At 39.7% G+C, this 27,372-nt stretch overlaps 2 protein-coding genes across 4 annotated transcripts in view; one reads left to right on the top strand and one right to left on the bottom strand.

The window, feature by feature from the left end:
* The window catches only part of camta1a (calmodulin binding transcription activator 1a), a 263,949-nt gene extending 247,520 nt beyond the window's left edge, over window positions 1–16,429 (bottom strand). For all 3 annotated transcript variants that reach the window (XM_026367142.1, XM_026367144.1, XM_026367143.1), the window contains exons 1-3: window positions 16,386–16,429; window positions 12,851–12,952; window positions 3,995–4,098 (exon numbers count right to left, since the gene is read on the bottom strand). In XM_026367142.1, the coding sequence (XP_026222927.1) occupies window positions 3,995–4,098; window positions 12,851–12,952; window positions 16,386–16,410 (231 nt within the window). In that variant the 5' untranslated portion in view covers window positions 16,411–16,429. The remainder of the gene's footprint in view (window positions 1–3,994; window positions 4,099–12,850; window positions 12,953–16,385) is intronic.
* A 1,582-nt stretch (window positions 16,430–18,011) lies between these two features.
* dnajc11a (DnaJ (Hsp40) homolog, subfamily C, member 11a) lies at window positions 18,012–25,133 on the top strand. The gene is made up of 16 exons (XM_026367206.1): window positions 18,012–18,125; window positions 19,230–19,359; window positions 19,494–19,567; window positions 20,536–20,637; window positions 20,737–20,862; window positions 20,999–21,121; window positions 21,288–21,361; window positions 21,452–21,641; window positions 21,753–21,838; window positions 22,043–22,159; window positions 22,472–22,627; window positions 22,756–22,825; window positions 23,081–23,138; window positions 24,116–24,258; window positions 24,376–24,505; window positions 24,690–25,133. Exons 1-16 carry the CDS (start codon window positions 18,054–18,056, stop codon window positions 24,713–24,715), a joined length of 1,677 nt encoding a protein of 558 aa, XP_026222991.1. The 5' UTR covers window positions 18,012–18,053; the 3' UTR covers window positions 24,716–25,133.
* Window positions 25,134–27,372: the final 2,239 nt, after the last annotated feature.

Genomic DNA, 27,372 nt, shown 5'->3' with positions numbered 1-27,372 from the left:
GAGGACATCAATGGTTGAAAGAGCAGTTACACAAACAAGGTAAATGTAGACCTAGTGGAAGTCTTTCTATTTTCCTGTGCAAACTTACTCACTGTAAAGTGGAGTATCGTCTTCTCTAGTTTTAACGGATGACAGATTACAGAAATGTCACTGATCATTTCTACAAAAGTCTTATTTCAATCATGACCTACTTTTGTATTTCTTTCAATAATGTCTTGTTTTTTCTCTGCTACAGTTGCTAAGTAAATTCTCAAGCACTGTCAGGTTCTTCTTTCCCACCGATAATTTGAAAGCTGATAGCATATCCGTACCTTTCACACTTTTCGTGATTCAATGGCAAGAATAATGTTGAACTTTCTATCCTATCATTCGCCTTGAATTTTGATGTGATTGGTTTATCTAATTTTCCAGTAAATGCTTGAAATGTATTCCCGAACACCTTTTTCTCATGAAACTACATAAGGGAATCAGAAGAATGAAATAGAAATGAATGGTTCTGCATTAGTTTCACAACCTCACCAGCAACTCCACAACCCTTACTCCCTCTCCTTCGAGATAAAGATTTCAAGCAGTAAGTTGGATCCTCAATAATTTCCGCCAAAAATAAAACAAAGAGTGTAACTCTTCATGAATGAAACTGAAACTAAATTATTCCACATTTGAACAAGGTGTGAATAATGTACAGCTGCAAAAAGTGGGTGGTGGAAAGGAGGATATACTTACAATACACCAATACACAAGTGACTTTATGAATATTCTTTCACACTCTATGTGCAGCTTTCATGTAGCTCTGCACATCAGGAATGCAAAAAATGCAAATAAGTCCACTGGATATGCCACTGTTCACAAATAATGAATAGATACATAATAAACTTGCTTCAATGAAAAGAGTTACTTTACTAAGTTACATTGTAAGTTACTAAGTCAAACAAACATTTGTAAGCTGGAGAGGAGCTGCCACATTCAACATAAGCAACCAGTAAGCCTTTTTGGTTTATTAGCAAGCCAGAGCTATTAGCCACAATACTGAACTATTCCAGTGTAGCATCATCAAATGTCTTCTTTTGAGTGACCAACAGTGCAGCCCAAAGATAAATTGCATATATTGTTGCAGGAGCACCAATATATCCCATAAATCATAATGTAAAACTGTAAAAATAATAATAATAACAAATAATAAATAAAAATAGCAAATCCTGTTATTTTAATTGCAGGGACAGAAGCATTTCGGCTTCAAATTTACTTCCACAATCAACTGATTAAAAAACACAAAATAGCTGCTGATTAATTTTCGGGCAATGCACTAATAGAATAATAAATTAATCAGTCATTTTCAATGAACTCGTGGATCTTCAGTATGTCTGCCAGAGAGTGTTACACCACCTGAAGCATAGTTTTAAAACATAAAATAAGCCAAGCTGTCAGGACCTTATAACCACCACATAAGAAAAATAACCATGACATATTATATCACACAACATTTTTTACTTTTGCTCAGATGAGCAATAGCAGTCCTAACCTACCAGACTACTGAGATTAGTTGAATGGAAAAAGTTAGGAAATTAGTGCATTAAGCATGCTGAGCTAGTGCCAGAAATATGCACAGAATTGATGAGGTGTCACTTTCACTAAGAGTCACACAATTGCATCGACAAGTCTCTCTGATCCCTCCCTTCCTGCTTGTCTGCCACCAGTGAGGCACAAACACTCAGATTTGCATGGTCTGCACAAAAAAGAAACGTCCTTGATTTTAAGAAAGGTTGCCACGGTCTCTTCAACCCTGGAAAACACTATTTGTATTCACACGACTTATTTTCAGATCTTATTCAACGTTATCAGCCTGCCAAACAACCAGAGAATAATCTGCACCCACTAACACACACTAACATGCTGCTTTTCCTAAAATATGTCTGTTGTGATTTAATTTGGTAATAAATGACAAGACATGCTAACAACTGTGGCCGACAGCATTTATCCCCAGCAAATGCTTAGACTTGCATTTTGAGATCAATTTCAAAGCCATGTTAATTAATTTAGACTGCTAGAAGCACAATGCAGGTCATACAGGGCAAACAAGTTACAACATCAGCCAATTAGAAACACACAAGCATTATACATTATTTTCATAATTAGGGCAGGGCTAGTGAGCAAAGATACAGAACAGATGGAGACTTGGATGGAGACAGCAAGTGATGTACAGTATAGGGGAATATGACTATTCCCTGCTTTATCAATCACCACTGCATGTTTGTCTACAGATAAACGAACCCTTTCATCTCTTTTCTAAAATTTCCAGCTACACAAAGTCAGTGTATTTCAATACTTGTACTTGTTAGCACTGTATGTCAATGACAGATTGTCTTTTTGAATATCCTGTTCCTTAGAAATGAGCCTGTCTGGTGCCTTATCATCTGGTTGTTTTTCAGTCAATTAACTTTCATTGCTGCAGATGACTATATTTATATGGTCACAATTTGTTAATCAAAAGCATGGATGGTTGATTTTTGCATATTGGTTCTGAGATTTGTCATGGAGTGTGTTTAGATCTAATTACTAGCAGTTATTCGCTGAAAAGGAGAAGAAGCCGTTATTCATCTATCAATGGTGGACATGAAAGTGATAAATATATCAACAAGTCCCCTAAGAAAATGGGCAGGTTGGCGCATGAGCATCTATTAAGGATGCAGTTGCAGGTAGTAAAATAATCCATAAGCAAATCACTTTCTATGGGTAGCATGTAAATTGTTAAAACATATTCATTTTTATTTTGTAATATTTTTGATGCTATGATTATGCTTTTCTGAGAGAACAAATCCTATGCTTGCGTCTTTTTTTACATTTAGAAAATAGTACCAAATATCAAGTGAATCAATACGTGTCTTAAATCATTGGTTAATGATTTCAGCAGCAGTGCAGCCATTCACCTTTCTATGGACTCCAAAAAGGTGCACATATTTACCTTTAAGTAAGTGATTAAAAACAATTTAAAATATCTGTCTTATAGGAGAGTAACAGGACAAGTAAAACCACAGCAGAAAGCATGTGTGACATCTTAAAAAAAGCAAAGTGTTTGGGGCTTGATTTTCAAGAGAGAAAATGTAAAGTGGTGCGTTATCTCCCCTAATGTGATGCAAATATGAAATGCGAGACACCTTGAGCTGTCACAGCGTCAATGTTAAACACTGTTTATGTTTCCATCGAGAGCCCCTCATAATGCTTTCTAAATACAGCAGGAGTGAAGTTTTGTGAATAAGGCTCGATGTGCAATTGACATTAACCTTCAATTTATTCCAAACAGGGTTTCCTAGCAGAATGAGCACTGGCAAATCCATGGTAAACATAGACTACAAGATGAGAGGCATTTTATAACTGTCTCAGTTTAAACTGAGGCTAGAGGAAGAGAATGGATTGTCTATTTAGTGGTTTATTCATAAATTCGACCACAGAACATCACAATCAAAGGTCAGGCTGTTTGCTGTGATCGGAAAAAAAATTTGTGATGCAGCTAAAAGACTCATTAAAGGAAGCTTTGGGTCAATATTAAAACGATCAATTTTATAAGAATTTTGCTTAAAGTATTTCAAATGGGATGTCCTTCGAGATGTTTTTGAAGTTGCACTTTAAATGCAATAAAAAAATATAAAATACAGTAAGAAAATAAATAGTAGATCCTGTGAAACCTTGCATACCACTAACACTGTCTGTTAGTTGATGCAGACATATCCAACAGCTGTAACCTAAAGGGGGGACACAAGATAATGAACTAAACCTAATGTATTTAAATACATTGAATATGGCACGTGCTAAGCATGTGGCCTATGTGAGCAGGTAAAAGAAACCACATGGTAAGGTGTTATGTTGTTTTAAAGCAAGGCCACGTGACTTACTAATCTGTCCCAAAAGGTCCTGAGAGAACAGCATGTCTTTCGGACGGGTACCTTTGTAAAGAGATGGATTGAGTAGAAAGTGGTGCGATAAGGAGCGGTGGCCTTACCTCATTAGTGTTCCACCGGTGTCTCTCCTTTGGCAGCGAGGTGCATTTTGGTAGACATTCAAGCAGCTTCTTGGGCAGGTATATTTTCAAATGTCCATGTTCATCTACAACAAGAGCAAGACAAAACAGAATATTTAGCACAAACATCATACTTTATTGACTTGCTCATCTCCCTCTTTACCAGTCTGTGTGCAACAAAACGTTGACTGTAAAATAACAATCCCCAACTGAATTAGGAAATTAATTTAAGAATAGGGTATTGCATACATTTTATTTCGTGCTTGGCTAAATTATTTTACTGTGAAATGCATTCTATCAGGGGAGTTCACTGTCTACTTGTAAAGGCTGTGTCTATTCATTATTTAGACACAATAAACACCCTTGAGTGATTTTATAGTGTATGGGGATTTAGTATGGGAATCTGTGTGCTGCAAGCCAGAATATGGTACATTATTCAGGGAAATAATTACAATTTCCAGGCCCAATGCTTACATCATAATATATGTCGTTCAATCTATAATTTACATTTCACAATCAGCTCACAAGCATTATAAAAGAGTAAGGCTTAAAGATGCCTTCATGCATGGATGCATTCAAATGTTCATTTTATTCCATTGCTTTCTTCATGCTCAAATATGCAGATTCCTTAAGCGTGAACAAATTATATTTGTTTAGGGAGAGAAAAACATGTTGAATTTATAATATCCTGAAGAATCCTATTATAGTTTTGTGGTGTTGTTTTCATCAGTACATGAAATATAGGCTTATGAGGCAATAATTTTAGTAATTTACATACAAAATGAGGATCTTTTCATTAACAATGAGATTAAATGCAGAAAATCAGTGATTGTCAATCATTGTGAAATGGCAGAGGAACCTTTTTTAAGAGGTCACTGGAGACAAACTACAGCGCTAGTCAAAAACAAAAAAATCTCAGATGCATCCACATCTAACAAGTGTGGAAACAATGAAGAGCTCATTAAAACAGAGATTCAGCAGACTTATGTATTATATATTGTGTCACTGAGGAAATATTTTATTTTAAGCCAACATTATGAGCTTATCTTGTTTCTGTGGCTGCCAGTAAAGTTCAGGTTATTTCTGTCATTCATCAATACAGATCGTGAGTTTCTTAACTTTATACATACCACACTTCTAATACATTTAGTATTAAATTAGCTGAATTAGATGCAGAATCCAGTACACATTTTGAAAATGAATCTATTCAGTTTAATGGATGTGGACTGAATGTGAATAAATTCACTAAAGGTAATGCAAAATACTGCATCTATTTGTAATTTAATTTAGCTTGAAAATAAATTACAACTATAAAACAAATATCACAGACCCAGCAATGGTTTTTCAGATTTATATAATTCTTGGTTTGGATACTTAAGAAAAAATGGGAAAGTAAAAGGAGAGACAGAAAAAAAGCTTAAATACGAGTGCTGAGTATGGATCTCTGGGGTAGCTGATATCAGTGTTTGAGTGTAGAAAAAGAGAGAAAAAGTTCAACTGAAGGAAAATACTATTTTAAATCCAATACAAATAATACAAAAGTGCACTTGATTATGAGGATATAACAGGAGGATGTGTAGCTTGCTATACATCACAGCAAGAACAGAGTGCTACTATTGCCACAGCTGGTCCACAGAGACGCTGCTGGCTTGAAGCCTCTGAGTGTAACTCGTAAGGTAGAACATCATTGCTCCCAAAGCAACGCAAGAGTAGATCTGTACTATCTGCCATTTCCATCTGTACCTATAATTCTGCATGTAGACTCTGTTTTATATGAGCCGCACAGGTATCTGTAATCATTCGCAATGCCCAATTAAGAATCACATGCAGCATCTGCTCCTAGGTACCACGAGAGCGGTTTCACTGTCAGAACTAGAAAACATGCTGCAACTGAATGATCAGAGAGGCACCGAAGAAAAAGGAAAGTTGTTCTTACATGTAGGCTCTTTATTATTATGCAGTACTAACCTAAGCTCAAAGCTGTAAGTTGCTGTTGCTTTAATGCAGAGCTACATATTTGTTATCATTTACTACAAGGACCAGGAAGAGCAGAGGCCTTCAATATTGAAGCGCACTCACAAGCAGAAAATCAGACTCTGATAAAGCACGGGTCAGTACAAAGTCTTGGCCATCTCCCATTCTGAAACATGTGCTCTGAAGATTTGCTCTTTGTAACTGACAGACAGCAGTGGCACCAGATACATATGGCAAGTCTGTCTCTGCACAGATTATTCAGGATTCAATGCTGCCCTCTGGCACACGCTCCTATGACACCATCAACACCAGACAGAGCAGGATTGGAATATGTCTCAAGTACACTGAGGATTTTTTCACCAAGAGACTCAGGATAAAAATCTACTGTAGGAGGATATGTCTGCCCAATCTGCCAGCAGGCTAAAATACTGATGAAAAAAATGCAGCACAGAGGATCTTGACAAATGCATTGAAATGCTTGTCTCTCACTTGGTTTTAATCATTTCACAACCTTATAATTACACCGGTCATTGCACAACATGTTTTTGTACAAAGTATTGTTGGCTCTACAACTCTCTCTGCCACGGGCCCCTGAATTATGCAAAGCACATCTCAGTTCAGTATGCTGTGCACATGAAAAGGTGACACAACTGCAACATAACTGCATTTTACTTTGAAATGCCAGTCTTGTATTTGTCAACTACCAATGCCTCAAGCAACAGAGAAACCTGTGTAAACCCTGCACGTTTAACAAGGTGTTAACTGGGTTTCTCTTAATCCTTCAACATTACATGGATACTTTTCAAATCAGGTTATGCTAAAACGTAGGAATGATTAGATTACTAATGTGCATGTAAGCATACCAAATGTGCCAGGGAAGCCCAGACAAAAGTCTCATAGACAAGGGGAGAACATGCAAACTCCACACAGTGTCCAGTCACCAGTGGGTTTGAACTGTCTACAAACTACTGCATCAAACTGCTGACCGTGTTCAAGGCGCCAAACTGCAGTAACTAACTTCTCGTTATTTTCAGAACACCGACATTTTAGCTCACACAGCTTTTGCCTCATGTCTCTCCCACGCCCCCCTGGGGATGCACAGTTTGAAAAACCTACAAGTTTTTTTTTGTTGTTTTTTTTCCTTTCATGGCCACATTTGGAGTTTGATTGACTAGCCAGGTTAATCATGTGACCTCAATTCAATGAGCATGTGTTTGACTTGCTGAAGAACAGACTGAAGGCAAAAGCTCCTAAAACAAGCAAGAACAAGTATGGCTGCAACACAGGCCTGCCAGAGCATCATAAGGGCACATGCCATATCATAGACATAGTCTTTATTTATTGAAGACAGGCCAGTGTTCATGTTCATTTCTGCTGCTAAATAAACACTGCAGAGAAAAAAAGCTGTTCTATCTATTAACCATTACCCTATAGTACTTTATCTATCTCAGATCCAGATGACTGGATTTCTTTGAAGGACAGCCTAACTACTGTCATGTTCCAAACAGTGCACTATTCTTTGTGCTGTTAAATAAACCATGTGTTTTAGAAGTGGTTCTTCTTTTTCTGATGTTCAGAGCCGGCCTTGCCTAATCTGGGAGTCCTCGACTAACTTGAGAGAGGCCTTGTTTTTACACAAGAACGTTTTTATACAAGGCTCTCAAAGCACACACAAGTAAACTCCACACAACTGTTGTTGAGTGCTGAGGTTTCTTTTCTACAGCATTATGCTCTCATAACTCTAAAATGTTTTGTTCTCGCAGCTGCTATTTATCCACACTAATAATATTTCAGCTGCTGTACTGTGTGTCGTCTTTTCTTTCCACCGGGCATTTCCACAGATGTGAAGGAGGAACTGTGAGTGTTCCAACAAAGTATTGCTCACTAATTAAAGACCTGTCCACTGTGGCATTGATATCTACATATACTGTAGTTTGTGCATCAGCTGAAAACAACCCACAGGAGAATAGCGTGGATGCCAGATTTGGAATAGGTTTATGGAATATAGACAAGCACTTTCTTATAAAATTATCTGATTTGATCAGAGCATAAACAGAAATTTACCGACAAAAACTTGGCTTTGAAAATGTAAATGTGGCTTTTTTTTCTCTTAACTTGAATCTAATCAAAGCCTGTAAGAAATTCTACTTCTTTGCATTTCCCATGTAAAGTTTAATATTTATTTTACAGTCTAAACAGCAGGCTTAATGACTGCTTGTACATTAGCCAAGAAAGGGATACACAGAAAACTACTATTTGGTTGTAAAACACTAAAGTGCAAGACAGGCTGATACCAGAGCTTGTTACATGAGAGGATGTGCTGAGCTGAGCTGGCACACTGGAGCCAATTACATTCTGGGTCTTGATGAGCGAGCTCACATACAAAAGGGTAAATGGGGAGAGGAGCTCTTTTCAACACACAGGCTACAGGTCTGAAGCTTTCATGGTGCCATTTGTGTTCTCAACATAGGCAGGCGATGTAAGTCCCTTCATAATTCAGATCACCCTCTGTCATATATTTCTGTGTGCTGATGTTTGGATTATTACTGATCCCGGCTGCTAAGCTAACACATGGGCCAAATTTAAGGGTATCTGTCATGCTAGCTTGCTCCAGCCCCACCCTAGAGACAAGTGCGAGGGTCATGAGACTGGAAAGGCTGACAAAAACAAATCTTTAATCAATATCCAAGCCCTGAACGCAAAACCCTGTCTCTTCCGTCTCTGTCTCACAGCACTCTGGGAGTGACAGTTTTTCTTTTTAATCTGTGCCCACATTGTGGAGAAATTGCAAGCTAATGTTTTTGCCATAGATCATTCAACAAATTGCTGCTGGCGGTGCATATCCAAAGTAACAGTTTGAATGCAAACGTTTTCCACAACAGTTCAGTGGCTAATATGGCTCAAGGATGTGAAGAGCAGTGTAACAGTATCTGTTCTTTTCTAGCTATACCTGAAACATGTGGGAGGTGAATCACAAAAGAACAAAGTGTGGATGCATTTGGCTTTCATCTATGTCCAATAAGAAGTGCTGTGAAACTGTATTAGGCCTATGGCAGTGTCTGTTATCATTAGCTCAGATGATAGCCATTCACTAGGCTGGACTAAAAATGCCCCTAACAGATTAGCTCCAAAACGTGCCTGGTTAGTCTAATGAGTTTAATTCATATTTCATCAACTGAAAAACCAAAATATAATCCTTCATCTGCTGTAGCCAAGCAACAAGTCATCAAAGTTAGATAACAAAAAGAATTGTCTGTTTTGTACGTTTCCGAATATGATGCCTATATTTGACTGACATTAACTTACTTGTCAACACTGAATTGTTTTGACTAAAGACTAACTAAGCAGCACTGTTTCACCTGGTGATGCACGCTCATCTCTGACACTCTCTGCAACTAACAATAATGTTTGATCCAAAACTATACATTTGAAAAAAAAAAACACAACAGATATTCTGTCACAGTAAGAGGGACGGAAACACATCATTTATTATTTGAATCACTGTACTTGCATCAATAGTAGTGGGTTTGACAAAAAAAGATTTAAAAAAGAAAAGCATCTTCTTTTAGTGTGAACACAAAACATGCATGCACACTGAAAAACACAAAGGCATAGGTATATTACGATAGGCAAGAAGGAAGGAAATATAAGGCATAAATAACATTAATTCACAGCATGCACATAAAAAATATTACACACCCTACTTGCAGGCACTTTCTACAGCATGCACAATGATGTGTATAAAAATATATTTGGTGAAAGGCAGAGATATGATGAGAGATATGGCAAGTATCTAAATTGAAACAATCTACAATTGGAATGTGTGGGATGTGTCATGCAGCAAGTATAATGACCAGTTCTATAGGAGGCAAGATGTCAAATCAGTCCAGTGACAGAATGGACTTAAAGCTCAGACCAAAGGCAAAGGTGCAGTGACAGGTTAACATGGTGAAAGCAGTTACAAAGAATTGGCAGTAGAAGAAGAAAATCTTGACAAAAAAATGTAATGCAGGGACACAGCCTAGGGCCAGTGGTCAACTGATGACATGCTGTCAATTAAAAGTGATCAATCAGGTTGTGAGGCATGACTGAAGTAGGAGGAAAGGAAAAAGGGGGTGGGGGGGTTAACGTTTGAAGGCATTTACAGTAATAGGATCTTGCCTGTGTAGCCTTCAGATTAGGACACTTTCCTGTGATTCACCTAAGCCCTAAAATTCTTGCTAAGATCAATAATCATTTGTGACCAAATGTCATGACTTCCAGGCTCATTACAATATTAACTGATATTTATGAAACTTTTTTCTCATTTTGTCACATTTTGGCTGTACATGATCCATCAAAATCCAAAAACTCTAGAGGCTGGAAATGTCACAACATTTCATCAGACATTATTTCATTTGCACATGAATATCTAGATCACAGATTTTACACTGCATCTGTTATGAAGACTAGTGGTACTCAGTAGCCACTAGTGAACACAGCACTTGATTAAACCAAAGTCTGTAGCCTGCTACTTGTGGGAGATCCTGAGCTGGGCTTTACACGGACCAATTTAAGCAGTGTCAAATTTCCCTGGCAGTAATAACATTGATTGGCCTATAGTCCAAGGGCCAGTCTCCCCACAGCCTGATGGCTCTTGATGGGGACATGGAGAGGAGTTGCTAGACTTAAAATAGCCATGTGTTAGTGTAGGCTGGGGAAAACAATTATCTTTATCATTTGGCCTATAGCCAGTTTGATAACACTCTTACATACAGTGAAATTACTAACCGCCCACAGGCAAAAAAAAAAAAAAGTCTGACTGAACTTCACTGTGGTATTGTTACTTTACAGCAAAACTGCAAGGAAAAAAAACATTACATTGATTCCAGAGATAGCATCTACTGTAGGATGAGTGTTTGACCTGCAACACACACAACAGCTGTTGTAAAAGATGCAAAAAGTATTGTTTTTTCTCTCAGTGGGAGAGATAGAAAGAGTCTGGCTGCCAGTGAGAGATCTGAATTACACTAAATCTCACCGGACACTGTTACTTATGCAACTGTGCTACAATCAAACAAGATGCAGCATAAGCAGTGTGCACTGTTTGCATTCCCTCAATGGCTATATGCTGGACACACTATGGCTGCGTGTGGTTATAATAGCATAGTGTAATATAGCATAATAAGGAAAGACTGTCAAAGAGTCAAACAGCTGAAAAAAACACTAGGCCTATTACTGGAAGTTCAACAAACATGCACACATGGTTAACTGCCTGCAACAAACTGAAAATGACTCTTTATGTGTTCTCAGCCCTCACCAAGCTCACCCATCCATAAAAATCCCATCTCAAGGAGAGCAGAGGTGAGGTCTCTCTCTCACACTCCCTCTCTTGCTCTGGTTCTCTTTCCCTTTCTCCCTCTTGCTTAGACATGCACACAAACAACGCCTTTCACTCTGTATCATAACTACTCTCACAATTATTCCAACGATTACTCAGATCAATGGTTTACCTGCCTGTTTGAGCTGCTATATTCTGCTACAGAGTGTCCTGGTGGGGCAAAAAAACCCTCCAGGCTGAATGCATTAAACAGGGTGTCTGACATGAGTACATGATACTGTAATACCATGCAATAACATGAGGGAAAACAGCAAGTCTGGCAAAACGTATTGTCAGTCATAGCTGTCACACATGAGGGGGTAACCCAAAAGTCTATCAACAATGTCCCTGTTTCAGCCTGTTTTTTTTTTCACAGGGCTGCACAAGCTGTCCCCTGCCATTAAATCTTTTAAAATATTCTCTGTTAAAAATACCCCAAATGTTTGGTGTAGCAGTACTCTCTCAGTGACAGATATTGAGTGAGGGGTATAACAAGAGGTTGGGGGTGATTTCAGACTCTACTTTGAAATGACAATACATGAGCACAGTTAATTACTCAAGTCTCTAGTCTAGATCAACAGAGTCTTCCAGCAGTGAAGAGACTGGTGTATTCATTAACAATACAATGAGGGGGCTCCTCTCTGTTATGAAGCAACCTGCTTTACAGAGGACAGTTTCTTCAATGGGTAAAGACAAAGGCAAAAAAAAGAAAGAAAATCTTACACATCCTCTAAAAACGAACGAAGGGAAAATCACCCACAAATAAAATCAAGACTTTGGCCTACATTTCTGACAGATTTGTTTTGGTTGTGACAGAAAACAGCGCTTGTGCACAGTCTTGTAAGTGCACTGAGGCAATTCCTACAGACGCTGTTTTTTACAAGTCATAAAAACCTCAGCTATGATGTTGTGTTGTCTTTGTTCTTTGCCCCTAGTCTACAGTTCTCATAGTGCACAGACGTAATGAGAGAAAGGCAAAGGCTAAGATTAATCCTTTTGAAGGAAAGAAAAATCATAGGATACTATTTTTCAGCAATGCATAAACACTTTTGCACTTGTACAATTTGCATTTCAAATGCAAAATTGGTTTTGCATATAAAATATAAGTCATACTGTAACTTGGGTTGATATTTTGCAGCTATCAAACAGTATTAGATGCAGGAAAAAAGGCAAGTACATGTACAGGACCATAATTGATGGCTCAGAGTGTAAGCTTTCTCTCTGAGGGTCTGCTCAGGTCTTGATCCCCTGGCCTCAACCTGAAACAATCACTCTTAGTTAACGACAACACTTCAGCTATTGACAGCGTGATCCTGTAAAGCAGACACTTCAATCAACAGAGCAGCCAGAGGGGGTGTTGTGTTTGAGGAGAATAAAAGAATAGGGTGGGGGGCATGGGGACAGATGAAATCAAGAAGTAAATAAATGAATCAATGAATGAATAATAGATTGACCAGCTAGTGGCCTCTTTGAGCAGCAATGCAGTATTAATAACCGACTCTTACTGTTCATCTCTGTGTCATCACTGATACTCTTAGGTGGACCATGGCCAGCATAACACACTGCTGATCTGTACATTCGATCCGGATTACGAACTTTCTTCAGTCCTTCAGGAGGCAAAGAGAAAAGTAGAGAAAATCGAGGAACAGAAGTATTCTCCCTGTGATAACTCCCCATGCAAGTTATATCAACAGAAGCTAGACAGTATATTGAAATACATTTCTAAAACACAAGAGCTGTGATGCAAAAAATATGATGCAAAAAATTATAATAGCAATAATACGATTAATGACAATCAAATCACAGTGGATTTGCCTGCTATCTTTTCAAATAGTGGAATTAGGTGATTTTTTTTGTCGCTAAAAGAAAATCGGCCTGTAATAAGGGTCACTGTAGCTCTGGTCCAGTTTAATACGGGTCAACAACATTCCCTCTTGCGTCAGTGGTAAACTGGATGAGTCAATACAATCAATCGGTGGAGGCGGTCCAAAGCAGTCAGTAAAGGTCTATTACAGGCGGGCATTAGGAATGATACGTCTCAGCAACCACAGACCAGGCCTGGGTCCCATCCATCCACACCTCAGTGATTCAATTAAAAGGCTGAAAAAAGATGTAAAGCCTGATTCAACACAAAACTCGGAGAGCAAGCCGTCCGACATCACGAGGAGGTTAAATTCATCCTTCTTTACAAAACAGCGGAGAAATATTTGTACCACTGCTGTACCAGCACTTTTGTAAGTTAATGGCTGACTGCGTGCTTACTTGATGTTTTGCTGCCGCTTCACCCTGAACTTTGAGTGAAATGGTAACATCATGAAATGTTTTAAACTACACTTTGTGAAAACAAAAGAGAAATGTTACTTCCCTCCACGGCTGAGACTACTGGCCTAATTTACTACTTTTTCAAAAGCAGCCTTTGTTGAATATTTCTGTTGTCACCAATGTTCAAACGGCATTAAATTTGCATAGTTTGTGTTACACACCTGTGTGAGTTTTATGTACCAGTAAAGCTGTTTTTATCTGAATGCACATTTCACAGTTGTGCTTGGGCCTACAGAAACCGACAGTATCAAGATTCAAATTCACAGGGTGAAAGCATGAAGATTTAACTTTATCACAGTCCCAACATCATGGAAGTGTTAGTGCTGTAGCGTGTGTTTTCAGAAGTGCCTGTTTCATTTCTCACATTTGGGTCTTGCACTGCAATATTTGTGCTAGAGATTCAAAAGACCATTGGCTGTAGTTTTATCCAGAGCAGTCTCAGTGTAAGACATATCAAGCCTGTCTTTTCACTGCCCTCCAGGCCTTGTACTTAAAGTAGCAGACCCACACTGCTTTTTATGAGTGTGAGGAAAAAAATACCCCCAAGGGCCCTGACAATCATTTAGGCTAGAGAGAAATACCCCAGGATGTAAACATTACACCACTGAGTGAGACTGGGTCATGGCCTCTGGGTTTAACACAAGATGTAACCCTCAATTGTTATGGGCCATCATAAGACCTGACAAACAACTAAGAGAGCTCGCCACTGCCGATACCACAAAGACAAAAGGTTACGGTAACACTGCTCGGCCCTCTGCGCGGCTGTCCGACACGCAGGAACATGTCACGTAAAAGCTGCAACAGTGACGCACATTGAAAAAGCGCGTTCAGGTATTAATGGACAGCCAAACTAATTCGAACCGGATGCAAGCGTGGAAGCTATAAGAGCCCGCTTTGCATAGGACGACATACCATGTACATGCAGTTATGAAGCTCTCTGTCTATATGCTCCCCTGCCTCCTCCTCCGCCTTTTTCCACTGACCGGCCTCACAGGAACACTGAAAATAACTTAACCTGCTCAGCAATGGGACTTTGCAATGGGAAGTCAGAGTTTTTAGCGAGAGCTCACCGTGTTGCAGAGGAGTGGAGACTAACAACTGGAGCCTATTTGTTAGGTTCAGCTATGTAAATGAATACATTAGGACTATACACCACAGTGAAGTCATTACTATCATAAAACCAGATGTCTTCATTTTTTGTCAAAGCCACAGACAGATCTGCTTCTGTAGCTCAATACCACCCCCTGGTGGGACTCTGCTTAGTGGTTGGCACACTGACATCCAAACAACTGAAATCCCAGTGTTTTTATCTTTCCCCGTCACATGGACAGAGGTAATTTGTTTACACTCATTTGAAACATGAAAGTAATTCCACATCAAAAAGAATTGGCGTTTAATGCTACTAACACCACACTTTGACGTTTAATTTTGAAGTCTGCAACAAAACATCACGAACAGCTCAGAAATAGCTGAACCTAACGATTTATGCAGAAATCGCCCCCCCATCCCCATCCCCATCCCCACCCACTCCTTCCTCAAATTACACAGCCCAATTTTAAAGTCGAGGATGACTCTTCAGCTTCAGTGTAAATCAGTGAACACACACACACACACACACACACACACACACACACACACACACACAAATAGCACAAGTTAAGGAGAAAACGAGCAACAGCAGTAGCCTAAAATATCCCATTAAAAAAAATAAGAACACATCTAATGGGTTTCATTTTAAGTTGGCGAGCCGTGAGGAATAAGCTGAGCGATTTAAAAAAAAAAAAAAAAAAAAAAAAAAAAAAGAAGAAGTCATCATTTTGCCCTCTGTGTAAAGTAGTGTAATGTGCAGGCTGCTGGAAATCCTACTCTCCATCCTCCTCCCTGTGTGATGGCATTTCATTTCAAGTGCGATGGGGCTTTGCAAGCGGAGCGGGCATAACGTCGTTTTGATGCCCGCGTCTCGACCCAAATATAGGCCAAGAAGTCTGCCATTAATTGGCATTTGACAAACATGATATTCGCCCGTTTAGAAATCCGTCTCTCTCTCTCCGGACTCGTAAACAATATTCGCTGAATGGCCAAGAAAAATTCTCGCGCTTCAAGGGGGGGAAAACTGAACGACCCTTTCCGAGAGGGAGAAAAAGAAATAACAATAATAATAATAATAATGAAAACTACACTTATACATTATTTTTTTTGTTAAAGACATCACATCATATTATGACAATGTCTTCAAAGACAGCTGCAGATAGCGGTGGCAGAAAAGAGCCGACTGATAAACTAACGTTAACACAACCGAGTCGCTCTTTAAAGCTGGGTAATAAGGGAAGAAGTTAGTCGATGCCAATGACATGTTGTCATTAACTTAGCCGCGTTGTTAACAACTTGAATTGCTCGTATTTTGGACGAGGGCGTTGAGCGAACCCGACGACAAACGCGGTACTTTTCCCACGCCGACCGTCGGTCCCCGTGGCGAGCTTTAAATGTGGGCTACGATGGGAATAGTAGCTGGCTAGAATGCAAGCTAATATTAGCTGGCTAGGTGATGTCTCCACGTTTTAGCTGCCTGTTCCGGAGCAAAACAGCGGAGCCGTTTTCTGCCGAGGGTTTGTCCACTTCCCCTCACGCGTGTCTCGCCTCGGCGCCGAGTTTCGAGCGGCTCTCGCAAAAGCACACGGCGGTCATACTAGTAAATTAATCCCATTATATTTCTCTTACCTTCCGGCTTGTTTTCGGCAGCCATTTCCCCTTCACGCGCAACATCCTCCTCCTCCTCACGACCGTGGGTACCACGCGCGTGCACGGCGAGGACAGCACGAGGAGGGACCGGAGGAGCACGCGGCGAGTCGGTCCGACCGGGGAGAACTTCCGATTGGCTGAGAGGCGGTGAGTGACAGGGAGGCTCCGGGATGAACGGCACAGCTCCCCTCACCTTGGAGCGACCACCAGCGAGTTGGTCTCTCTTTTTCTTTTTTAACCCGCTCGCAGACGCTGCTGCAGGAGGTGACGCGCTATTCGAGATATATGGAATAAAAAAAAACAAAAAAAAAAAAGAAAAAGTTCAATAAGTGAGGATGCACATTTCATCCTCCATAAAAGAATGATAAATACATGTTTAGTGTTTGTCTTTAAGCCACTAAAGTAGTTCATTCATGACTGACAACACTAGTCCGATATATAATATAATAATATCCTATAATGCTCCTCGTTTTTTAACATATCTGATCATCGGTGCTGATAATGGTGATCGCACTTGTTTCATGCAGCTGATAGACAGAAGTTTCATTTGTAGCAGTGAATGAGCCTTCAAATGAGCAATGTGTTCATTCGTAGGTGTATTTTATGCTAGTTTGTCCTGGATGGTGTCCTGGCTTCACAGCATATAAACAAGACATTTGAGATGGAACAGTAGTGATGGCCTGTCAATCAAGAGCCCAAATGTCAGCATATATTTTAAAGTCTGTAGACTCGCTTGTGCCGACTTTAGATGGAAGCCTGCAAATGTTTCCAAGAAACGTGGATCCCACATCTCATACGACCATGGGGACTGGTAGGAAGTCTGTCTAAAGAGATGCAGCCAATGTTCAGACCGGTTACATGAACACAGCTCCTTCAATCCTTCCCACCGCGCTGCCAATGGTTCCAGCGTCTTGCATGGGTGCGTTAAATGACTTGTCTAATTACAGATCACCGTGCTCAGCTACAGCACTTAAGGACAGCCGTCGTCCTGTGTGAGCGGGCTGGTGGCCGTCGGTGCTGAAAGGCAGCGGATAGTGTGAAGTGGTGCTGAAAGGACAGCTCCTCTGCTCCCTGCTGCTTGTGCTCCTTGCGCACTCAACGGCTTGCTGTTATTGCAAAGAAAGTAATAATGAGCTAATGGAAGACATAATGTAGTGAAGTGATTTTCTCACCCGTTACATTCATTGCCCCCGGTGGATATGATACAGACAATATCCGTTTGAAATTAGGCATGTAAGCAATCTTGTCCTACACATAAAATGTATATTACATTTAAATGAGCGTTTTGTTGTTGTTGTTGTTGTTTTAGAAAACCGAAAAGTTAAGCAACTTCATAATTAAATATAAAAACTATTATTTTCAATAACTAAGTGAGTCGTACTTGATAAATACGAAATAATCATAAGCAAACAATGACTGCAGTGAGAAAGGACTAGGCTGTGTTTTACTTTGGACTTTCACTATTATTCATAATAACAACAACAACTACAGATAGAGATGAATTAGAAACTTGCAAATGAACCCACACGCATCGGGAACGCTCCCGTGAACGGAGTTGCGGTGTCGTTGTTCATCCCGAACACAAGGGGGCGACGGAGGTGTGTGAGCGGTGTTAACGACGCGAGGAAGAGATGACCGGGTGTAAACATGGCGTCTGCCTTGGACGATGATGAGATCGGCAGTGATGATTATTATTCCCTGCTAAATGTCAGGAGAGAGGTACATTATATAGTTGTGATCTGGGTAGATGTGTGTGCGAGTCTATTTAGTAGTTATTCCGCTAGTTTTTTCGGTCTGATATTTAATGGTTACTCGCATAATCTGACTTAACGTTAGCTATGCAGCTAGCTTGTGACCCTCGACATTGATTCGTGTGCTGTGACTCTTCGGCTGGATCCGTGACAAGACACATAACAGGTTGTGGGGTTAAGACTTTTTAAACATGAGTAGTCGGTAAACAAAGCGAGATGGACAGGCGTGGTTTACGAGAGTTATCTGGGGTCTAACGTCAACAAAGTGAATTATTTACAAAGAGTAGTTTCATGCAGTGTGGACAGTGCTAACTACAGCTGCTAACGCTACGGCTGAACTTCAGGGCTTCATCGTGCAGCACCACAGTCGATCACATTATGCTATTAACATATGTTCAGCACGGTTTTTATTACCATTTTATTTTAAAAACACATTTTGTTTAAATCAAAATGATATTTTCCAGAGCAAAATGAAACGACATGCTGTTCTGTAGAGAGACTTACATGGATTGTCATTGAGGAGTAGAAAGTCTTAAATCCACCCGATTGAATGTCACAGTTGTATGCAAACGTCAGGCTACCCGACTTACTTACTGTTGATTTATACACTGGAAATAATGAAGTTTAACCTGTGCAGCAAACAGTACAGATTAGCATCACATTACAAACCAGTCTTTCCTTTATACGTGACAGTGCTTCTTGAAAAACTAAACAAGAAACATCGCACGAATAGAGGAATAAAATAGATATCAGTACACCTGGATACATATGTGATGCCGTCAATCAAGAAACCAAAAGTGAAACTACTGAAACATCACTGATGGTGTGAGTGGTTGACCCTCAAACATGTCCAGAGGCTGTTAGCAAAGTGGGAATAAGACATGTACCTACAGCTCATTTATTGCTTCCCTAAAAAAATAATTTGTATAAATATTTTAGTTTTGTCTTGTACGTGTGTGTCAACTTTGCAGAAGTCAGTAAATTGGCTGTCACAAATAAATGTGTGTTTAAAAATAGAATAGAATAGTTTCCCTACAAATGTTACTTCATGTTTTATAATATTGTGCTTCAGGCAACACAGGAGGAGCTGAAGGCTGCTTACAGGCGGCTTTGCATGCTGTATCATCCAGACAAGCACAGAGACCCGGAACTAAAGCGACAAGCAGAAACGCTTTTTAACCTCGTACACGAAGCTTATGAAGGTTAGTGCTGCTCACATCATTCAGTTAGTTGTCTTTGCATCTACACACAACACTGATGTAATGGTTTACATAATAGTATGTAGAGATTTTTGTTTAATTGGTAATATTTTGGGTGGTTATTTGTCTCTTTCCAGTGCTTAGTGACCCACAAGCACGAGCTATCTATGATATCTATGGCAAGCGAGGGCTTGATGTTGAAGGATGGGAGGTAAGTTCATCTATAGTGGTCTATGCCATGAATTCTACTTTTACATGGTTAGAATTTCACAGTTTTTGTAAAAACTGCCAGGAAAACCTATAATTAAATGATTATTATTGAGGTCCTAGTGGAGTGCATCATATGAAGAGGTGGTTCTAAAGTTTTTGGCACCATATCGACACAAATGGCCAAAGCATTAGGCTTAGGCTTCATTTATGGCAGAGCTGTTGTATTGTATTGCATTAGACTGTACAGGTGTACCTAATAAAGAGGCCAGTGAATGTCCAATTTATTAATTAGGTCACAAGTGGACCTTCACATTCAAGTTCTAGAGATATCTATGTGACGTTCACTGCAGGCAGGAGAGCTGAAACCTTTTGGGACCAGCTCAGTGGACTTATTTCACAACCACAACTGTCAGAGTTACTTCATACATTTTTCTAAATGCTTTATGATAAAGTCATTATAAATGCCGTATGCATATTGACAGCAACTGCAAACACGGTCAAGTGCTGTGATACAAAAATATCAGTGTGGAAATTGTTTGTTGTAGTTGCAGTTTTGAACGTTGAGAACATGCACACACAGCAAGATGCAAACCAGTATGAGCTTCTGCACAATTCCATTCAAATTAAAGCTGAACTTGAACAACGCAATATGTCAGTTTTGATGAACAAATGTTTTCCTCTATCCCGTTTTCATCAGGGTGGTCAGGGTCGGGTTTTTGCATTTAATTTCATACATGGCTGCTTTTCAGTTGACCAAATCTTCACAGTATAGCTCAGGGATGAGGGGATATGGACTTTAAACTACATCATGTAACAAATTGTGTGTATTATTCATGCTGCACAGTGCAAATATGAAACTTCTGTGTTAAACACCAGTGAAAAGTCTTCTATTGTAACATTTTATCTTCAGTGTCAGAAACAGCCCATTCTTAATTGACTATGCATTCAAGTAACATCTTTTTAATTCAGGTGGTGGAAAGAAGAAGAACCCCTGCAGAGATTCGAGAAGAGTATGAGCGTCTTCAGAGAGAGCGAGAGGAGAGAAGGCTTCAGCAAAGGACCAACCCAAAGGTATGTTCGAGGGAGGATAGCCAGCCGTTAGACATCTGTTGCATGTTATAAACATTATTATTAAACACAATATTAACCCTAGAACCATTTTATTTCCAGGGAACGATTAGCGTGGGCATTGACGCCACCGACCTATTTGATCGATATGAGGAGGACTATGAGGACATGGTTGGAGGAGTCCCGCATGTGGAAATCAACAAGATGCACATATCACAGTCCATAGAGGTGATCTATTGATTCTTTTGCATTCAAGTTAAATAATGATGGGAAAATGATCATTGACTTGATTCTGGAACAGTTAGTGAAGTCTGTGATGGTTGTACAGAGATGTTTGAGTGGTTTCCTATGTGTTCTGCTGCAGGCTCCTCTTACCTCGAGGGACACAGCCATTTTGTCTGGCTCGTTGTCAACCCACAATGGAAATGGAGGTGGCACCATTAACGTGGCCTTCAGAAGAGTAACCTCAGCTAAGGGGTGGGGAGAGGTACGCTGTATTCTCACTGGGATCTCATTTTAAAATGTATACTATAAATGGCACACCCTCTGCGTCTGCCTCTGTTTGTCACTAGACGGCTGTCTGCCTCTGTGGTTCAGCATGCAGTGACATTTTGAGATGTGAAACTTTATCTCTTATCTGCGTGTGCACACAGGTAGAGGTAGGTGCTGGAGACACCCATGGACCTCTCTTTGGATTGAAGATATTCCGAAACTTGACGCCTCGATTGTATGTGTGGAAAAAACAAATCAGTACTTTTGTATTTTTGCTACATTATAAACAATGTAGTGATTTTTCTTTTAATCTCTTTTTGTTCAGCTTTGTGACTGCTCAATGTGGGCTGCAGTTTTCATCCCGAGGTGTGCGTCCCGGGATTACCACAGTGCTGGCCCGTCACCTGGACAAGAACACTATGGGCTACCTGCAGTGGCGATGGGGAATCCAGTCCTCAATGAACACCAGTATAGTCAGAGACACTAAGAGCAGCCATTTCACTTTTGCAATGCAGGTTAGCAGCCAGCATTTATATTATACTTCAGTGTTAGCCAAGACTCCCATAAATCAACTGTTGTTTGTCAGTGTTGTTGCCAAAATGATCATTTAGTCTTTGTGTCTGCAGCTTGGCATTCCTCACACGTTTATGATGATGAGCTACCAGTACAAGTTCCAGGATGAAGACCAGACAAAGATTAAGGGCTCAGTAAAGTATGTTGTCGAAGTGCAGTATGTGTTATGTGGGGAAGGTAATCATGTTAAGATCCCTGTTGTAGGTCGTAATCAGATTTTACTGGGAATCAAATTTTAGTTCATTAAAGTACGTGTGATTTGTCATTTTTATGCAAGAACTGACAGCTCAAAATTCAAGGAAACTTTACATAGAGAGACAGTCACTGCATCTTTGTCTCACAGATCAGGGTTCTTCGGGACTGTAGTAGAGTACGGTGCAGAGAGGAAGATCAGTCGACACAGTGTCTTAGGTGCCACCGTCAGTGTGGGAGTGCCCCAAGGCGTCTCCCTCAAGATCAAGTAAGTGGGACCTCAGTTTTCATGTTTGGTGTAGATACCAGAGGGTTTTTCTTTTCAGCGCTGTTGGTGTGGGGCTAATAAGAATCAAGAGAAAACATCATCATCACAGTAAAATAACAAACAGCAGGTGTGTGGCTGCGTTTTCATTTTCAGGCAGAGAAAATACAAAATTCTCATTCTTTGCAATGTGATCTTAGTATTCTACCACCGTCAGACAGAGACCACCCACAAAGATTACAAGGAGTAACCAATTCTAGCAGGCAGTTAGTGGTCATTTAGACTTAAATAATGAAATCAACTCTCTGTCCACAGGCTGAACAGAGCCAGTCAGACTTATTTCTTCCCGATTCACCTGACCGACCAACTCCTGCCTAGCGCTGTGTTTTACGCCACAGTTGGACCACTGGTTTTCTACCTCGCCATCCAGCAGCTTATTATCCGGCCCTACGTGCAGGCCCAGAAGGAACAGTAAGAAAGCTTTGTTTTAACTTGGTCCATTCATGCGAGATACATTATTGGACGAAGCGCCACATGTATTATTATGACCCGATATTATGAGCTCATTTTATTTGCCCATTTATCTTCTTACTCAACAGAGACTTGGAGAAGCAGCGGGAGAGCTCGGCCTCTAATATAGCCAAGAAGAAGCAGGAGGCAGAGGCTGCTGTGAGTATGTTATAGGTTTGCACATGTAGCTGTGGCGCCAATTGTACATTGTGGTTCAGTGTTGGATATGATACAGGTACCGTATGTGACTGCCAAGAAATATTAGTAATGCTGTAGTAAAGTCCAAGGGGCTGAGACGGGATTAGATAAGATGCAAAGTCTTCTCAAAGCCTTCATTAGTATAATCCATATGATGTGAAATCTCATTATGTCTCTCTCCTTTCCTTCCCCTGTGTGCCGTTTTCAACTCTGAAGGTCTTGCTCATGCAGGAGTCCGTGCGCAGGATTATTGAGGCTGAGGAGTCCAGAATGGGTAAGATCAGTAATATCTAAGGGATGAGCTTATCCTGGGAATATATTTTTTTTTAGCAGGTTTTGAAATGGCTGGACAGCTTAGATTATGTTTGTTAGTTGTTTTATTTGTACACATGAAGTGAAATATGTTGGATGACAGCTATGCCTGATTAATCTGAGAGACAGTGTCTCATTCCACTATATCAAACAAAGCTCCTCTTGGTTCACTGATTCACAATATTTAGCCCCCTGTGAATCCTTTGAGCTCAAACACTAAAACAAAAATTCTTGAGCAGTTCACTGAAGTTTAAAAGAACTGCATACCTGCTAAAGGACAAACTAGTGTGAGGGCTCTTTCATTATAATACAGGACACTTTGTTTGTTTGTCAGTGTCAGTATCTAGGGAGTTATTATTTAGATATAGGTGCTTTACATGTACACATGCATTCATGTTAATAGTTTGTTGTAGTTGTGTTAGAAGTACGGTGCAGTGGATTTTTAATGACCCTCCAGCTCCTATTTTGACTGGTGAAAATTGGGGCTTTTAGTTGGTTTTGATGAATATACTAACAAAAAGCTTGTATAATTTTCGCCCGGGGGGATTTAGCAAGTGATAATTGGCTTATGACACCTGTCACTATGGAGATGGCTTTGATTTTAGGATCATCAGACGTACCCTACACTTTACACTTGTAAAGTAACAATTAATAGCTGTGGCTGTGTGTGTGTGAGAGTGTGAGAGTGAGAGAGAGAGCGCAAAACAGACAGACACGTAGCCCCTTTTGTTTATTCAGTGGACTACATGCTATGAAGTGGTTATGGTGTTGTTTATGCGGTGTGGCTGCAGTTACAATTACAGACACCCAGACCAGATTAAAATCCTTCTATAATGAAAGTGGGGTTTTGTCTAATCTACTCATGTTGATTTACATTCTGAAACACATTTAAAATTCCACTTGATCAACGCTCTCCTTTGATGCCTCTTTCCAAATCAGGTCTCATCATCCTCAATGCTTGGTACGGCAAGTTTGTTACAGACAACAGTAGGAAACACGAGAGGGCAAAGGTCATTGACGTGACCGTTCCACTGCAGTGTCTGGTGAAAGACTCAAAACTCATTCTCACTGAGGCCACAAAGGTGATTAAGTCATTAAGTATAATGATATAATATATAAGTTTATTTTATAAACTGTTTGTAGTACATAAGTGTTTTATGGTGGCACAAACCGAAGCGTGTCTCGCATTGTCTTTCCAGTCTGGACTCCCTGGCTTCTACGACCCCTGCGTGGGGGAGGAGAAGAGCCTGAAGGTGCTGTATCAGTTCCGCGGAGTCATGCATCAAGTCTTGTCAGGAGACACAGAGCCACTCAGGATACCAAAGCAATGTAAGTCCCATCGTCCACGGCACAGCCCAGCGGCTCCTTCTCAACGGGATGTGTTGTCTGACCTGCCCACGTGGCGTGTGATACAACATATGTTAGAATATTTGAGAGCATCTCCTAAAATCTACTGCGCTATATGACCTACGTGCCACTCAGTCACTCTGTGTTCTTGTTCCCTGCTGTGCAGCTCACAGGATTGACGCCGACACATAGGATCTCCCCCACCGACCAAAAAGACTAATCTCTCAGCTGTTTGACAGAAGATGGATAAACCTGTTTTAGACGCAGCATGGATTGAAGTCCTCGTTACTCAGATTATTGTGCATTTACTTTTTGTCTTTATATTCATTTAAAAATCGGCGCAAAAGCATCACAGACTGGATTGATTGTAATTCAGTATCCATGGACAGGGTTGTGGCCTGCTGGAATTTCTAATGTGACATCAAAATCAGTGGCTACCATCAAACATCCCAGGTCTTCTCGTCTCCTTGGTTACATTTAGTTTTGGTATGAGTTGTAATTTATGATCAAGTTCTTCGTACTGTACTGTATACAAACTGCAGTGCCTATGTAATGGAAGATGTAAATGCACCTCTGTTTATTTGCCATGTTATTAAATCAGTCTCTCTCATGTTGTTTAACATGTTGGTACTAAAAAAATAATAATTTTTGTCTAATTGTTGGGAAAGGGAAAATTTCTGATGAACCTCCTCCTCTCTTCACTTGTTTGCCATAAAAAGAAAAAACTGGTTTAACCAGAACACCACGAGACCAAAGGTTGGATTTACTTTGTAGTGCAGCCTTGCCTTTTTAAAGAATGTTAACACTCGCATCAGGCAGAGTGACAAAGACAAAAACGGATCACTTGAAGACAAAATGTCCTACAGTTTATCATCACGATGTCACCCTGCCTCCCAGACACATTGTTTACAAGTTAATCAGTTGCTGTCTTTGTCTGATCATTAGAGTTGGCTTTTGACCTTTTGATTAAAGATTTCCAGGACAACTTGAAAACATTTTTTTTTTTAAATCAAACCATGATGGTCAGTAGAATTCATAATGATCAGAAAAAGGCCATAGTGATTATGATTTACATGATGTAGTTAATGACATACAAATTACGTTAATTTATCAAAAATCTATAGTCAAAGTCAACACAAAGAGGACCCAGCCAGTCAGCTGGGTTGACCCCAACTATAAATGTGCTGTCAATAACTATACAAGTGATTTGTGTTCATGGTGTTATACATATCATTTTCAAATACTGAAATATGGAAATGACTGAATATGAGTCTAGATAATGTATAAATAATTCAATTTAAATGACCTAAATACGTATTAAAAATGCACAATTAATCAATCACACAACAACATATTTAATCATTTACTGGCAACAAATTAGATATATTCGTTTAGATTTAAGTAAACAATCATCATTTTTAGTTTGTCCATGTACGGAAATGTAATAAATGCAACAGTAAGTCTAACTGAATTAATGTTGCTGTAGGTTGTAAGAAAGGGGTAAGTGATTGTGAGACTGAGAAAAAGATCTTGGCATAGAAACCAATATCCAATCTGCCCTTTATCTCCAAAAATCCATGAAAAGGTGGTTTCAAGGCATTTACGTGGACACCTGCGCAGGAATAACCTGTATGAAGATTTGCAGAAACGGCACTGGTAAAGGTCACTAACAATCTTCTCTTAGTGTCAGACAACAGACTTCTCTCTATTCTCGTCTTGTTAGATCTTAGTGCTGCATTCGACGCTATAATCACAACATTCTATTACACAGACTGGAACATGTCATTGGGGTTAAAGGAACAGAACTAGACTGGTTTAAATCTTATCTGTCAGATAGATTTCAGTTTGTACATGTTAATGATGAGTCTTCAATGCACACAAAAGTTAGATACGGAGTTCCGCATGGTTCTGTGCTTGGGCCGATTCTTTTCACTGTTTATTTGTCCCACTTGGGCAATATTATTAGGAAACACTAAATTTCCATTGCTATGCAGATGATACCCAGCTATATTTATCTATGAAACCAGAAGAAACTAATCAATTAATTAAACTTCTAAAAGGCATAAAAGTTTGAATGTCCTCTAATTTTCTTTTTCTCCTAAATTCAGACTAGACAGAGGTTATTTTGTTTGGCCTTAAAAACTTCAGAGACATGATGTCTAATCAAATTCTTACCCTAGATGACATAGTATTGGCTTCAAATGATACAGTGAAGAATCTCAGAGTTATCTTTGACCAGGATATCTACTTTACATCATACATAAAAGAAAGCTCTAGAACTGCCTTCTTCCACCTGATGAATATTATTAAAATTAGGAGCATCCTGTCTCAAAGTGATGCAGAAAAACTAGTCCATATAATATTATTCTCTATACAGATATATTTTGTAGGGTCTTAAACCTTAAACACTGTAAAGTGCCTTCAGATGACTTCTTTTGTGATGTGGTGCTATACAAATAAAATAAAATAAATTAATTAATTTTCATGTACACACACACTTTGTTCAATAGCTGTGCACCTAATGCTGATACTACATAGTTAGATTGAAATTATATTATTCAACTAAACGTATTCAGAGTTAACCTGTGTCCTTTTTGTTCTTGTCAGTTCCCCCCTCATCACCCTCTGGAGATCCAGAAGAAGCTCTTCCTGAATTTTCCTCCTGCTCAGGTCACATTTTGGAGAATGGGGAAAATCAACGGGCAGTTCTTAGTCTAGAAAACTTTACCACCTCTTACTACTGAGTGTTCACCAGCAGTGGTCCAGAAAACCAAACAGCAGTTACATTCATATTGTGGGACCAGCTAAATGTTTTTCTCTGTTTTCTGCAGAATGTGCAGGAAGTCACA

Source organism: Anabas testudineus, chromosome 7, assembly GCF_900324465.2.
Source record: "Anabas testudineus chromosome 7, fAnaTes1.2, whole genome shotgun sequence".
In the NCBI taxonomy this organism is placed as follows: Eukaryota; Metazoa; Chordata; class Actinopteri; order Anabantiformes; family Anabantidae; genus Anabas; species Anabas testudineus.
This window is presented reverse-complemented; position numbering and strand designations above follow the sequence as displayed.